General features: G+C 34.9%; 1 protein-coding gene across 1 annotated transcript in view; it reads left to right on the top strand.

Annotated features, from left to right (window-relative positions):
- The first annotated feature begins 4,391 nt into the window (after positions 1–4,391).
- LOC143738609 (E3 ubiquitin-protein ligase rnf213-alpha) overlaps positions 4,392–16,322 on the top strand; it is an 89,417-nt gene continuing 77,486 nt past the window's right edge. The window contains exons 1-8 of the mRNA XM_077230608.1: positions 4,392–4,550; positions 5,789–5,904; positions 12,286–12,440; positions 12,794–13,347; positions 13,433–13,499; positions 13,768–13,928; positions 14,051–14,117; positions 15,155–15,303. Of these exons, the coding sequence (XP_077086723.1) occupies positions 5,802–5,904; positions 12,286–12,440; positions 12,794–13,347; positions 13,433–13,499; positions 13,768–13,928; positions 14,051–14,117; positions 15,155–15,303 (1,256 nt within the window). The 5' untranslated portion in view covers positions 4,392–4,550; positions 5,789–5,801. The remainder of the gene's footprint in view (positions 4,551–5,788; positions 5,905–12,285; positions 12,441–12,793; positions 13,348–13,432; positions 13,500–13,767; positions 13,929–14,050; positions 14,118–15,154; positions 15,304–16,322) is intronic.

Here is a 16,322-nt window from a genome sequence, read left to right as displayed (position 1 = left end):
GCATATGTGAAATATAGCAAGGAGACATTTTAATTGTTAATTAATAAAGATGAAGTTCACTTTGCTGACTCGCGATCTTCGCAGTGAATGCGCCAGTGAGAAATGCACATTTCCTACAGATAAGCAGAGAGCAGTCCGTTTTGTTTCGTTTTGAATCGTTCTGTTTACAAGTAGACATTTCAATATATATATATATATATATATATATATATATATATATATATATATCAAATATTTTTTTTTTTTTTTTTTCAGGTCTGTGAAGTAGGCTAGGGCCGCTAGGCTACCTTATAGCCTACGCTGAGTTTCAGTTAATTTATGAGAGGCGCTCCAGTTCACGCGCAGGCACCTCCGTGTCCTGATTATCTATTGTCTGCTATATTTACTCCTTATTTATTAAATCCAGGCAATTGGTTGATGAAACATTGATTAAAATTAAGATACAATTAGTACAAATCAAAATTCACTTTAAAGAAATTTGTGTCTTCTGTTTGAGGTCTCTATGAAAGTTTTAAAACAGTCTTTTAGCGGTCACGTCGGAAACGAGAACTGTCACGTAAATTTTTTTTTTCCCTCATAAATGCCAACACGAAAAATAAAATAAAATGAATATTTTATGTTCTGTGGAGAGCCAACCCTTCTTCATCTGGTGGGTAGTATTACTTTTGATTTGCGCAGTGTAATTCACAGAATTACAAAAAAATATTTTGCCTCCTTAAAGTGTATTTCCCTCATATTAAATATAAAACGCATGTGTAGACTGATATTTTTCTAATGTCTGGACTCTTAACGGGGTATCCTATGGACAAACAGACGTTTCAATATATTGGTATTAAATGCATTTTCTCAGAATTTATATTTCAAGTTTTGACTGCAAATGTCACGTCCAAAACGCTGGAATTCCCCAATTTTAAATAGTTTATCCTCAACTAGTTTTGTGGTGTAGGTCTACGTATTTCATAATGTTAACTTCAAAATTCAAATAATACTAATAGTAACTTAAAGATGTGGTAGCATTGGATCTGAACGGGAAGGATAACTTGGAGTTGGAAGGGGTGTGTCGCCATTCTGCAGGTTTGTGGATCTGAGTGTTTCATATCGCATATCGTTACAGTCTTAGAATATTAAGTTCTAGCCTACTACTGTATAGCTATTTTGGTGAAAGTAACTCAAAAGTAATACAGCAGTAATGTAAGTAACGCATTACAATTCTGAGACAGTAATATTGTAAGGTAATTAATTACTTTTAAATTACAGTAACAAGTAATGTATAATGTAACAAGTAATGTATAATGTATTACAGTTTGCAAGTAACTTTCACAACACTGTTTAATGTGAGTAATTATCATACAGTATCACATATGTTTGATATCATTTGAAATGTTTCAGTGCGACTGGTACAAAGGTCTCATTCTCAAAATAAGTAAACCAGAAGGTATTAAGAGTTTAGAAATAATTCACATACAGACACCCATGTGTGTCTGTATGTGAATTATTTCTAAACTCTTCCAGGCAAATGGTAGGGTTGCACCAGCCGTTCGTAAGTTATTTCTTAAATTGGAACGTAAAGTCCACAGAGGCTTAGCTATTAGTTACTAGAGGCGTAGTAACTAATAGCTAGTTTGTAACTAACTCTGTACTATATTCCGTTGCACCATTTGTTCGTAAGGCAGAACGTAGCTAGTAGGTCGTAAGCTCTCCGTAAAGAAATGCGTAGTCGCATATTATGACGTTTAGCCTCGATGAACCTGTAGCAGCCTTCAAATACGTGAGCAGAAATTGTGTTGAATTGCCGTGAATTTCAGTTCATCCTTCATTCTAACAACTTTTACCTCATGTACTAACGGTAAAAATAAGTTTCCATTAAATACGATACTTGATCATAACATACGTGTTTTTATATGTAAATAACATTCAGAAACTGTATTTGAAATGAAATAAGCATCAATAAATAAATATTGATATAAAAAACATAAGATATTAGTACGTTTATGGATTATGACCTGACTGATATTTGACATGCACAGCATGGACTGATGCACACAGCGGCGCTGTTTAGGGCGGGTTGGTGTCAAAGAGCTGCTAACAAAGTTATCTTTTCACATAATGTTCTCTCTCTTAAAATTTAAGCGAGTGTAAATGTCAGCATTATCATATATGTCTAAAGAATTGAAGTTAGTCAGGTAAAAGAAGAGCTATTGATGCAGTTTAGTCTGTCTGATATTTTATTCCAACCGTTGCTCTTGATCGGAGGCTGCCGTAAATATTTAGTTGGAACGTAGAGTTACGTTTAAACTAAGTTTAATGGTGCAACGTAGAAATATTTAGTAGTTCGTAAGTTGTAACTTAGTTCCCATTTACGTCAAAACTAGGCTAAGTTGTAACTTACTGGTGCAACCGGCCCCTGCTCTCAGAAAGTGTAAACTCAAATCAAATTCCCATTGTTAGCAAATGCTTCCATGTAAATCAACTTCTGCCTCCAGTAAGTCTGGGACGGTGATTAATGTGAAATCCCACTGTGAACTGTTTACATCTGAAAAGAGCTTGGTCTGTCTATATAATGAAATGAAACTAGAGGTTGGGGAGTTTTCTGTAACCCGGACTAGCCCGTAATGAGAAGTGTACGCAAAACACTTTGCATCATGTATTTTATAATGTCAAGATATTGCATCTTCTCTCTTTATTCCAGAGCATTCGATGTTTTTATCTATTATCTTTGAACTGATTATGCAACTGGCGAGATATATTTACCTGACATAATAAATGGTAAACATTTGATTTTATTCTAATCGACTCTGAAAATGTTTTCAGTATAGAGTTAATAGTCAAAAATTCGCACACACCTAATGTAGAAATATCATTAAAACCTTTTTCATTTATGTAGTCAGATGAAATAACGAGTTAATACATATGAGAAAATGTGTTTCATTTAATCAAATTACTTTGCCATGCGGAAAGACGGTAACGCGTAGAGACCTTCACCCGCTGACCGGAAAAAATTATTTGGGCCGATTGAGCCGGCTTACATGAACAACAACTCGAGAACGCAAACCTTGAAGAGGAAAAAAAAGATGAGATTACATCAAAAAGTCTCAGGATTTTAAGTGAATAATAAATGCTCTGTTAAGCAACTCTGTTTTTGTTTGTTATCCAAACAAAAACAAATACATTGCAAAACCCAAAAATGAATGAATACAGCATGTTTAGGTTTGACTAATATTGTGAAATAATTGCAAAACAATGATACTTAAGTTTAAAAAAAATAAAGTAGTTTTTTATTGTTATAATGATAATGTCTAAACATAAATCCAAATAAATAAAAAAAACTTGAAATGGCGAATGAAGCCAGTGAGTGATGCTCTGTAGACATCTAGTGGCGGTTTAAATTATTACAAATGCCATAAATTCCCCTGAAACTACAAAACTGTACAGTAAAAACATTAAGGTGAGTGACATTACATTTGTTATATATATTATTTTGATAGAAAAAAACATTTTACCATGTATGATCTGGGGAGAACCCAAACATGCTGAGTGTACAGTACACCCTAAATGAACAGCACATAAGGGTTAAAAAAGCCCAAGCCCAAGATATCAATGAAAAACGTGTACAGTTTCTTCACTGAACAAAATTATAAACGCAACACTTGTTTTTGCCTTTTTGCAATTTTTCATGAGCTGTGATACCAGTGAACACATCTTCGCTGCAAGAGGGAGGTTTTTTTTTTTAAATATAAAGATTACTATTAATTTAATTCTACACATGAATTAAAATAAATAAATAATGATGAGCACGGATAAACCATTTATAATAATGCAATATTCCATGAAAAAAAAGAAGAAATTTTAATTTTATTTCATGGTGACCTTAAGTGCCTTTATTAAGTAATTATATTAATCACATTTATTCTGTTATTTTTTATTTTATTATTTGGATTGCATTATGTTTTAGTTTATGTTTAGTTCAGAGCCTGACCCACAGTAAGCAGAACATGTTTAGTATAAATAAGTGTCTTTAAATAAGGGCAAAAAAAATAAAGAAATATGGTATATTTTCAGTCAACGGTTTCACTTTCATTTGTCTGAAAGTTTTTTTTTTAGCCTATTTTATAATTGGGGGGTAATAATAAATGTAATATACTTTGACCTGAATGAAAAATAACTGAGGGGAGTGTGGGGGAATTTTCTAAAGGAACTGTAAACTTTGATCCTTCTGGATAAGCACAAGCAATTATAAAATATTATAATATAACATAATTATGAGTAAGAATGTTGCCGTTTTAGCAGTCAGTTTATTAAAATATCAGTTTCATCTCATAATTTCTGAAGAAGCCATGGGTTTTATTGTCTTGTAGTTTTGGATCAACATGAAACTCACGCCCATTTTATACGAAACGAAAGTTCAGAGATGATGAACTTCCTCAGTGTCTTCATTGCGTGACAGTGGAGTGTATGGACGTGATCAGATCTGTGTTGTGAGTGTCAAATACACGATGACATGTGTGTTGACCTGTGACAACTGAGCACACACACCTGCACCTGCACTGCAGGTAAGACACAAACCCGAGGGTCCTTTATAATCTGTGTGTTTGTTTAGCTTTAGCATGTCACACACATGAGGAAGAGCTCTGCGAGTTCGTTTGGATCGGCCATTAATAATATATCATACATCATATCGTCTCTTCAGCTAAAATAACACTCGCACTGGCTCTTTATTTGTTTAAGTGAACTTGTCTGAGCTGATCTCTGGTTAGCTTGCCTGTGAACTAGCGTTGTCGTGTTTGTTTATTTCGGGCTGTGTGTTGTGCAGTTTTACTGATATAATACTACTAGCTTATTGTGCACAGACCGTGATGTTAAGCTGTCAATAGACGTGAGACGTTTAAGTTAAGTTTTGTTTTGTTTAATAGGTTAGATTAGAAGATTGTGAAATACAGCTTCACCATCATTCAGACACGTCATGTTTTTTTTTACAAAGTAGTCTGACGTCAAATAACATAACAATTGTATGTGTAAATATTATATATCCACCTACGCTTGATGATTAAACTCGTAATGCGTATAAATTATTATAGTTTCATTTTATGTTCGTTTTCTTCTTGCTCGCAATACTTTTAATTCACAGTGAATTGAACGACAGCGGCCTCTATTGGGGACTTAGCAACATGTAGTCAACAAGTTTTTTTTATTTTTTTATTTACTCATTTCTATACTAATTATTATATTAATTCGTTCAATTTATGTGTTATATGTTTCAATTTATTTGTTTTAATCGGTTCTTTTGAATGTTTCTGTTGTGAAAATTTCCACGGAAGCCATGAGCACAAATGTGAAGCAACATGCGGTTTGTTACTTTTATAAAATGAGACTTAGCTGTTAATGTTTGCTAAGAAACATAATAAAAACAATCACAATACGAATGATTGATGCATTGATATTCAGGCCTGTGTGTGTGTGTGTGTGTGTGTGTGTGTCACGATAAAATGCTTTCTAGTTAACAATAGCAGTGCAAAATATATTGAATAAAGATGATGTAATGTAGAAAAAATTAAGCAAAATCTCTCTCTCTATATATATATATATATATATATATATATATATATATGGGGGGGGGGGGGCATATGCTTACTGACTGAGTTTCTAGATGATGAACTTTGATTTATAAGCAAATGGAAATTGAAAGCAATACGGAGTTCTAAGAAATCATGTGACCTTGTGTGTGTGTGTGATTATTATGTTATTTAAAAGTGTGCGAATCCCCTTAAACCTCATCGTTTGCTCTTTGCAGACTTCAGCTCAGGATGAAGTGTCCTGAATGCAGTCATGAGTCTTTAGACAAGGCAGCCAAGTTCTGCAGTGAATGTGGCAAGAAGCTGATGTCAGAGTCATGTGACACAGCACCGGGTGAGCTCATACAGCACATTTCTCTCGCTACCATTTTACATTCTGTTGTTTGTTCAGTAACACTTTACAATGAGATTCATTAGATAACATTAGTTAACTGCATTAGTTAACATGATCTAAGAATGAACAATACTTCTACAGCATTTATTATTCTTAGTCAAAATTAATTTCAACATTTACATTATTAAAATCAAAGGTTGTATTTTTTAACATTAGTTAATGCACTGTGAACTAACATGAACAAACAATGAACCGCTGGATTTTTATTAACTAATTATAACAGAGATTACAAAATACAGTAACAAATGTATTGCTCATTGTTAGTTCATGTTCGTTAATACATTAACTAATGAACCTTATTGTAAAGTGTTACCATTTGCTCTTGCAATTTTTTCTTACAATTATTTATTTCCTTATTTTGAAGATTATTTATGCATATTTTAATTAACTTTCATTTTTATTTCTTTTCAAGACAAGTTTAATTAAATTAAGACATTTAGACAGGACATTTAACATGCATGTAAGATCTAATGCAGTGCACACTCACAGTATGATGTACTAAAGTGTCTGTATTCACTTCGCAACCTTGTTATCATGAAGTTCCCCGCCTCAAAAGTAACGTCTTAATTGAAAGACTAACACATTTTAATCACAAACATTACTTGATCAATCACAAACTTGCTTATTTGATGAAGAATGATAACCTCAATGTATGCATGTGAGGTACTCTGCCGTGTCGAATCCTGCTCTATATAGTAATCAGAATCAGAATCAGAATCAGAAAGAGCTTTATTGCCAAGTGTGCTTGCACACACAAGGAATTTGTTTTGGTACTGAGGCTTCCAGTGGACATATACAAATACAACATGAAACATAATACTACAAATTATAAGAATAAAAAATAAAAATATAAATATGCAGTAAATGAAAGAATGAGCCGTTTCATATATGTGAATGTGTGAAGGGACGCTGCCTTTCAAATGTTTGGGATCGGTGAGATGTTTTTAAAAGAATTCTCTTCTGTTCACCAACGCTGCATTTATTTGATTAAAAGTACATAAAAAAACTTTAATATTGTGAAATATTTTTACAATTTAAAACAGTGGTTTTCTATGTGAATATAAGTTGGTATAATTTATTCCTGTGATCGAAGCTGAATTTTCAGCATCATTACTCCAGTCTTCAGTGTCACATGATCCTTCAGAAATCATTCTGATATGATGATTTGGTGGTCAAAAAACATTTATTATTATTATCAATGTTGAATACAGTTATTTACGTTTTTATTTCAGGATTCTTTAATGAATAGAAATTTCAAAAGAACAGCATTTATCTGAAATAGAAAGCTATTGTAACATTAAACACTATCATTCATTTATCATTCAAGTTTATTTTTGAGGGGAAAGAAATAAAAGAAATCAATACTTTTGATTGAATTACTTGAATTAAATTGATCAAAAGTTACAGTAAAAAGAAATTTTTCAATTTCAAAGACAAAGATTCAATTTCAGATAAATGCTGTTCTTTTGAACTTTCATCAGAAGAATCCTGAAAAAAATTGTACACAACTTTTTTCAACATTGATAATAATAATTAACCCATTTGTGCCCAAATTTCTCTCAATGGTTTCATGCATATAGTTGTTAATAGTGTCCTCTGTGAACATGTTCTGCATTTATTTTCCAACGTTTTTTTTTTCTTTTCTTGAAAATCGTATTTGAATGTGTGGCAACTATAGTATGTTGTGTGCACCCCTTCAATGTCAAATTTGAATAGGAGGAGAACATTTGGCATCTAACTCAAAATAACTGCTTTCAACAGATCAATCTTTATTCATAAACACATTTATGTATAACATTCAAAGAACATTCGATGCGAACCCAAAAAAGCTGCATCTAGCTTATAATCTTATATTGTGTATGATAAACAAATCAAACAACAAATACATTTGTCTTAAAGTGGTGGAACAGTGCAGAACAAAGTACAGCCATTGAGTTGCCCCAACAGGTTTTCAAAAATCTAAAAAAAAAGTTAATGAAAAAATATATAAATGAATCAATAAAAATAAATAGAATGAAGAAAAAATTACTTTATACGTATAACGAATACCAAACAACAACAATATTTTTTTTCAAATGATCAAAATTGATCAAATTAAGGTGTACTGGACAGTAGAGATGTTAGTTAGATAGGGTTAGGTAGGATATTATGAAAGCAAAAAGCACTAAACCTTGATTTATTAACCTATTAACACAGTATACCCCATTTCCCCATGATATACATACTTACAAGGCATATGCCCACTGGAAACTATACTGCTGCTTGGACTTTTGACTAAGTGTACAAAAAACTATAGATCTCTTGTAAGATTTGTTTTGTATGGATGATTCTAGAGACCTTCATGATTATGTAGATATATATGTCAAACAAAAATACTTATTAGTTATATGAAAAATATCTTTCTTTGGGAGGGTTTGCCTTCGACATGTTTCTTGGAAGAAGAGGTAAGAAGTTGACAGCCTCATGTGACAGGAAGGAAATAAATACCTTTTTTTGTATCCTTCATTTGGTTGTTTGCTTGCATATGTCATTGAGAAATAAAAAATGGATAACATCGAAAAAAATTCTTAAAAAAGGAAAATGACAACTATACTGCCGGTGGGCTTAAATGGGCTTGTTTTTTGAGCACCAAATCATCACATTATACTGATTTCTGAAGGATCATGTGACACTGAAGACTGGAGTAATGATGCTGAAAATTCAGCTTTGATCACAGGAATAAATTACACTTTAAAATATATTAAAATAGAAAACAGTTATTTTAAATTGTCATAATGTTTAACAATATTACTGTTTTTTGTTGGTATTTTTAATCAAATAAATGCAGCCTTGGTGAGCAGAAGAGACTTCTTTTAAAAACATTAAAAATCTGACCGATCGAAAGCTTTTGAACGGCGGTGTCCACTTGTTGTCTGATGTCATGAAGAACAAGAGTCTCCATCTTCTCTTCCACACAGCTGTTATCAGTTGTTGTTGAAGAAAGTCTCTTGTCATTGTGCTGATGCTTAAAGTCAACATGACATCAATACACATGTTTCTGGTCTTCTTGTGCATGATTCATTAAAACAAAAATGTCTGTGTAATTTCCATCAAAATATATGTTTTTTCCACTGAAGCAAATTTCCTTTTTAGCTGATGTCACAAATACTTTTCACACACGTATCATATCGTAATGAAATTTACACGGATATGATAACGGTATCGTTTTCAAAAACTTGCATTTTGAATCCTTCTTCAAAGTTTTTGTTCTCAACTTCTCAGGCTGTTGTCGTGTAAATGTACGGCCAGAATGCATTACAAGTGTGTCGTGTAAGCGGACCCTAATTATTAACTAATGATTTTTACAACAGATATGAATCAATCAAAAACTTACTGGACATTGACGCTATTTACTTCTAGATCTGCTGTACAGCCAAAACAATTTTTGCTGCATTATTTTCCTGTTATCTCTGTAAAGCTGTTTTGAAACGATCTGTATTGTAACAAGCGCTGTATAAATAAAGCTGACTTGACTTGACAAGTATGTTAGGGTTAAACTAATTGTGTGCAAATTTAGACTTTGAATGAAAATATCAGTGCGTAACATAGTGGTGTTCATTTAACAATATTTATTCTAAATGCCAAGCCTAAACACAATTCTGAAACGGAAGTACTGTACAGCAAACACACCTCTGCCGAAGACTGTGTGTGAAGTCAGATTAGCAATGCTAGAACTGATCTTAATATTTTGTGTGTGTGTGTGTGTGTACTCTCTTTTGCGTGCTTTACGTCAATAGCATTAATGGTTAAGCCGCTTTGGTTTCAGATGATGTAGTCTGGAAAATACAGTATGTTCTTTTTGGTGCTTGAAACTGGAAATGCAAAATATTTAGCATTTTATTTAGTCAAATTTTCAGAAATATGCTTTAAAATATACAAAGCATTTAGATAGCAACCCAACAAGACACTTTTTATAATTCCGTGAATTCCAGATGAATGAAATCAAGTCCTGTCCTAAATTTGTTTTCTTGTTGAACATCCAGTTCAACTTAGAAATACTTCACATTACAGAACCAAACTGTGTTGAGAACGATGTGTCATGTTGACTTTAAGTCATTACTGTGGTCGTCAGCTTTTTTTATATAACGCTTTTTACAATACAGATTGTTTCAAACCAGCTTTACAGAGATAACAGTAAAATAATGCAACAAAGTTTGTTTCCAGAAGAAAATAGCGTCACAGTCCCCACAGTGATGGTTCGTTTTTGTTGTAACCAAGTTCTTAGTTCATTTATATATATATATAGCCGCTCCGGAGAAAACCGTGATGTCATCGTCCAGCTCAGTTCAGTTCTCATATAATGGTGTCAATGCAGGCAGAACAATAATATAGGTGCTGGTCATAATACAGGTGCTGGTCATATAAATAGAATATCATCAAAAAGTTGATTTATTTCAGTAATTCCATTCAAAAAGTGAAATTTGGATATTATATTCATTCATTACACAACTGATATATTTCAAATGTTTATTTCATTTAATTGTGATGATTAAAACTGACAACTAATGAAAATCCCAAATTCAGTATCTCCAAAAATTAGAATATTACTTAAGACCAATACAAAAAAAGGATTTTTAGAAATGTTGGCCAACTGAAAAGTATGAACATGAAAAGTATGAGCATGTACAGCACTCAATACTTAGTTGGGGCTCCTTTTGCCTGAATTACTGCAGCAATGCAGCATGGCATGGAGTCGATCAGTCTGTGGCACTGCTCAGGTGTTATGAGAGCCCTGGTTGCTCTGATAGTGGCCTTCAGCTCTTCTGCATTGTTGGGCCTGGAGTGTCGCATCTTCCTCTTCACAATACCCCATAGATTTTCTATAGGGTTAAGGTCAGGCGAGTTTGCTGGCCAATTTAGAACAGGGATAGCATGGTCCTTAAACCAGGTACTGGTAGCTTTGGCACTGTAGGCAGGTGCCAAGTCCTGTTGGAAAATGAAATCTGCATCTCCATAAAGTTGGTCAGCAGCAGGAAGCATGAGTGCTCTAAAACTTCCTGGTAGACGGCTGCGTTGACCTTGGACCTCAGAAAACACAGTGGACCAACACCAGCTGATGACATGGCACCCCAAACCATCACTGACTTTGGAAACTTTACACTGGACTTCAAGTAACATGAATTCTGTGTCTCTCCTCTCTTCATCAAGACTCTGGGGCCTTGATTTACAAAGGAAATGCAAAATTTACTTTCATCAGAGAACATAACTTTGGACCACTCAGCAGCGGTCCAGTCCTTTTTGTCTTTAGCCCAGGCAAGACGCTTCTGACGCTGTGTCTTGTTCAAGAGTGGCTTGACACAAGGAATGCGAAAGCTGAAACCCATGTCTTGCATACGTCTGTGCGTGGTGGTTCTTGAAGCACTGACTCCAGCTGCAGTCCACTCTTTGTGAATCTCCCCCACATTTTTAAATGGGTTTTGTTTCACAGTCCTGTCAAGGGTGCGGTTATCCCTATTGCTTGTAAACGTTTTTTCCACATCTTTTCCTTCCCTTCGCCTCTCTATTAATGTGCTGGGACACAGAGCTCTGTGAACAGCCAGCCTCTTTAAGCAATGACCTTTTGTGTTTGCCCTCCTTGTGCAAGATGTCAGTGGTCATCTTTTGGACAGCTGTCAAGTCAGCAGTCTTCCCCATGATTGTGTAACCTACAGAACTCGACTGAGAGACCATTTAAAGGCCTTTGCAGGTGTTTTGAGTTAATTAGCTGATTAGAGTGTGGCACCAGGTGTCTTCAATATTGAACCTATTCACAATATTCTAATTTTCTGAGATACTGATTTGGGGGTTTTCATTAGTTGACAGTTATAATCATCAAAATTAAAAGGAATGAACACTTGAAATGCATCAGTCTGTGTGTAATGAATGAATTAAATATCCAAATTTCACTTTTTGAATGGAATTACTGAAATAAATCAACTTTTTGATGATATTCTAATTATATGATCAGCACCTGTATAGTTGAATATTAATTAAATGTCCCCTACTAAGCAAGATTTAACAGATCTGATTTCATCATTCAAGGAATGTGGCAGTCAGTCCTCAAGATAGCATTGAAATTAGAATTAGATGCAGCATGAACAAAGCCTTCGTAAGAGGTTATGTGTGTGTGTGTGTGTGTGTGTGTGTGTGTGTGTGTGTGTGTGTGTGTGTGTGTGTGTGTGTGTGTGTGTGTGTGTGTGTGTGTGTGTGTGTGTGTGTGTGTGTGTGTGTGTGTGTGTGTGTGTGTGTGTGTGTGTGTGTGTGTGTTCGTATGTGTGTGACCTTTGTTATTGTGTTTATCAGCTAAGGCACAAGACAAGTCTCAATCATCCTCAAACATTGACACAGATGCAGCAATAACTGATCTGAGACCCGAGTCTGAAGCGCTGGATCTCCAGAATGCCAATGTTTCTCCGAAGCGTCCAAATGAAGATGCCTTGCCGAGCCCAAAGAAAAAGGTGCTGGATATGAAAATCAATTTAACATTTAAATAGTCCGGGATTAAGGTTTTTTTTTCTTCTTAAGGTCCTTGCACACTGAGTCCAAAATTTTCGAATAAATACGACCTCACGTTGTTTCAATCATGTTTACACACTGCCTCCGAAACTGATAAAAAAAATTGTATCGGGTTCGATTTTCTGCGTTTTCGCATCCGTAGCAAGTCTTTTGAATGGTGTTTTGACAATTCAGAGCCACCCAATCAGTGTGCAAGGACCTTTATTCTGAGTTTTTAAAAAAATGTTTTGTATTCTGAGGTTCTGTTGTTGGTGATTAATAATGCATATTATTTTTCTTCATCCTGCTCCTACAGAAAAGAAAGAAAAAGAAGAAAAAAGCTGGTGTTGCAGAAGAGCCTTCGTCTCTGACCTCTGAACTCTCTGATATATCTCTGACTGATAAAGAGAAGAAAATGGAGGAAGTCCAATCCTCTGACAGTGATGGCTCTTTCTGCACTGTAGAGGACATGCCTGAAGCAGCCGAATCCTCCTCTCATCTGAGCCTGCCTGAGACTGAAACCACTGGCATCTCGGCTTCAGAAGCTGGGAAAGCTCAGTCGAATAGCAGTTGTGTAACTCCTGGAGCGGCTGAAGAGCTGATCAGCACCAGCACTTCTCCACCAGTGTCAGAAGAGGCAGATCAGCAAACTGAGAAAGCTGAACAGAAGAAAATTAGACAGAAGAGTAAATCCACAGGAGCACAAACTGCTCTCGATCAGAATGCTAATATGAACCAGAATGCAAACATAAAGAGCAGTCAAAGGGAGACGGATCGTCAGGATGAGGGACAGTCAAGTCAACAGAAGAGTACAGGATCTGAGAAACACACTGAAAGTGGGGAAACAGAAACCAATAAAGGCACAAAAAAGTATGGAAAAGCCTTTGTATTTTGATTTGTCTTTTTAAATTGAAATGTCAAATAATACTGTATACTTTGACTTTAAAAATTACAGAAATCAGAAGAATGAACCACAGAAACCAACACAGGAAATGGTATTTGGCCCACAGATTAAATCTAAGGTAAACAAAATTAAATATATATTTATATAGAATATATATATATATATATATATATATGGAAATAGAAAATGTGTCCTTTCACTAAGGTGTCTGTCAATTTTGGAACTGGAGCTAAAGCTTCAGCCAATCAGACATGGTTATCAGCTAACATTGTCAACCTCAGAGCACAAATGTTAGTTGATTCTTTGGCCAGACTGATATATTGTTCTCTTACTGGAAATTACAAACATGGTGTTAAATGATGACATTGTGTTTATTTTGCGTTTAGAAGAATGCTGCTTCCAGTGGAGATTCAGGGATGAAGGTTGAGCAGAGTGAGAAGCAGAAGTCCGCTCGTTGTGACCAGAAAACTGAATCTGACAAACACAATGAAAGTGGGGGAACAGAAACCAATAAAGGAGTTCAGCAAGTTTCATCTAAACCCAAAAAGTATGCCAAAGCCTTTGATGTATTTTGATAAATGATTCTTTGTCTCCTTTTTAAAATAGGTTTTTCATGTAATTTTTTTGTAAAATGTCAAATATAATGTGTACTTACACTTAAAAATACAGAAATCAGAAGAATGAACCACAGAAATCATCACAGGAACCGGTATCTGGCACACAGAGTAAATCCAAGGTAAACGAAAAGTATATATATATGTTTTTAAACAGTTTGTTCTGTTATTACAGCTCCACCAAATTATATTACAACAGATGATTTCAGGTATTTCACAGGTCCTTATAGCCGACAACAGCAAAAGAACCAAAATCAAACAAGCAAATACATATAATAAACAATAGGATAAAAACACAAAAATATGTTTTATGTATTTATTATTTAATATAGAAAAGCACATACTCTCTGTCTCCTGCTCTCTCTCCCACTCAAACACACACTTGCACAGAAACGTGTTGTCAGCGCTGATCTGACGATTTTATCGGTAAAATAGTTTATCAGTGAAATATTTCAACTCAGATCAATATTTTATGTCTAATTATTTACTTATGTGGCAAGTGGCCATGTGATAAGCGAGATAATGTACATCTAGCTGGTTGTTATGGCAGAATAAACCCCTTCACTGTGATGCAGGACCCCCGCGCTTCATATCCTGATCACCCTGTCGGGTTTATTCTGCCATAACAACCGGCTGGATGTACATTATCTCGCTTATGGCTACTTGCCACATAAGTAAATAATTGAAATGTTGATCTGAGTTGAAATATTTAACTGATAAAATCGTCAGATCAGCGCTGACAACAGTTTTTTTTTTGTGCGAGTGTGTGTATGTGTTCTTACATAACAACACAATTGACATATAAGAAACAAGTATTCTGTTCCATATTTAAGTACTGAGTAATATTAATTTAGTACATGTACTTACCATAGGTTTAGGGTAGGATTAGGATTTGGTTGAGGGTTAGTTGCATGTAATTATGCATAATTTACTGTTATTACTAGGGTAAGTACATGTAACACATGTATCAAGGACACTGTAAAATAAAGTGTTACCTTATATTTATATACTGTATATAAATATATATATTTGGAAATAGAAAATGTGTCAACTTCAGAGAGCACAAATGTTAGTTGATTCATTGGCCAAGCTGATATATTTCGTCTGTTACTAGAAATTACAAACTTTAAATTATGACATTTTGTGTTTTTGCTTTTAGAAGAATCCAGGTTCCAGTGGAGATTCGGCAGTGAAGGTTGAGCAGAATCAGAAGCAACAGTCTGCTCAAGGAAAAAAAGATTCTGCTGCAGACCAGAAAGGCAAAGAAAGTGGTGATACAAAGAGTCAGTGTGTTGAGCTCCCAAAAAGGTAGGTTTTCATAGCACTTAAAGGGACATTATGCAAGAATTGTACCTTAATATAACAGCTTCAAAGTCATTTCTGTGGTAAACAATAGTAGGGTGAATCATCCTGGTAGTAAAGCTTGGGGGGGACGCTGCTGGAAAAACCAGCAATGCAAGTTTGAGAGGAGAGCCCCCGACAAATCTCACGAGAATCACGACATGCTTTACGGCAACGACGTCACACACATCAAGAACAACATATGAAGCACAAAGACACTTGCGCGCATTTCAGACGTGATACTCAACGATGGAAAAAGCAAAGAAAATGCGGTCAGAAGAGACTAGGAAAAGGAAGAGATAATCTGACCGCATGAGGAACTGACAGAGTGAGACTCTTGTCCGGGCTTTCACTCGTTGGCGCAAGCTCAAAAGCAGCACTGGATGCAACATTTTTGCGACAGTGCAAGTATTCCACAGCGACTCTAGGTGTCGCTGTTTGACAAAAACACAATTTCTACATAATGTGCCTTTAAAGGGCCCCTATTATGGATTTTTGGAAATGACCTTTCATGTAGTGTGTAACAAATGAGTGAATGAAAACATCCTGCAAAGTTTTAAATCTGAAAGTGCACCGTATATAAAGTTATTGTCTTTCAAAAGTAAGAGTCGACTCCGAGTCAATGAAATTAATCATTTTTCGAATGAGTCATAAGCTGTTTCGTTGTGATGTCAAGACGAAACGTTAGTATATTGCCCGCCCACTTATTGAGTGCACAGACACCAGGGAAAACTTGAAACTCTAACACTGCAGCTGATTCCTGTGGATACTGGATAGCTTCATGTCGAGAAGACGCTGTGCTCTATAATGTGAAGGTAAAGCCAGTTTTTTTCACTGCCCAAGGACGGGCATGTGAAGAATCAGTGGTTAAAATTCATATTTACCACGATACCACAGCAGTATAATCTTAAACTTTTGCTTGGTTCCCTTTATTTTACTGACGACTGCTTCTCAAATCTCGTAGTTCAATGCAGGATTCGCAAACA

The sequence above is a fragment of the Siphateles boraxobius genome, unplaced genomic scaffold (genome assembly GCF_051911475.1).
Source record: "Siphateles boraxobius isolate OS27281-9 unplaced genomic scaffold, OSU_SipBor_1 15, whole genome shotgun sequence".
Lineage (NCBI taxonomy): Eukaryota > Metazoa > Chordata > Actinopteri > Cypriniformes > Leuciscidae > Siphateles > Siphateles boraxobius.
This window is presented reverse-complemented; position numbering and strand designations above follow the sequence as displayed.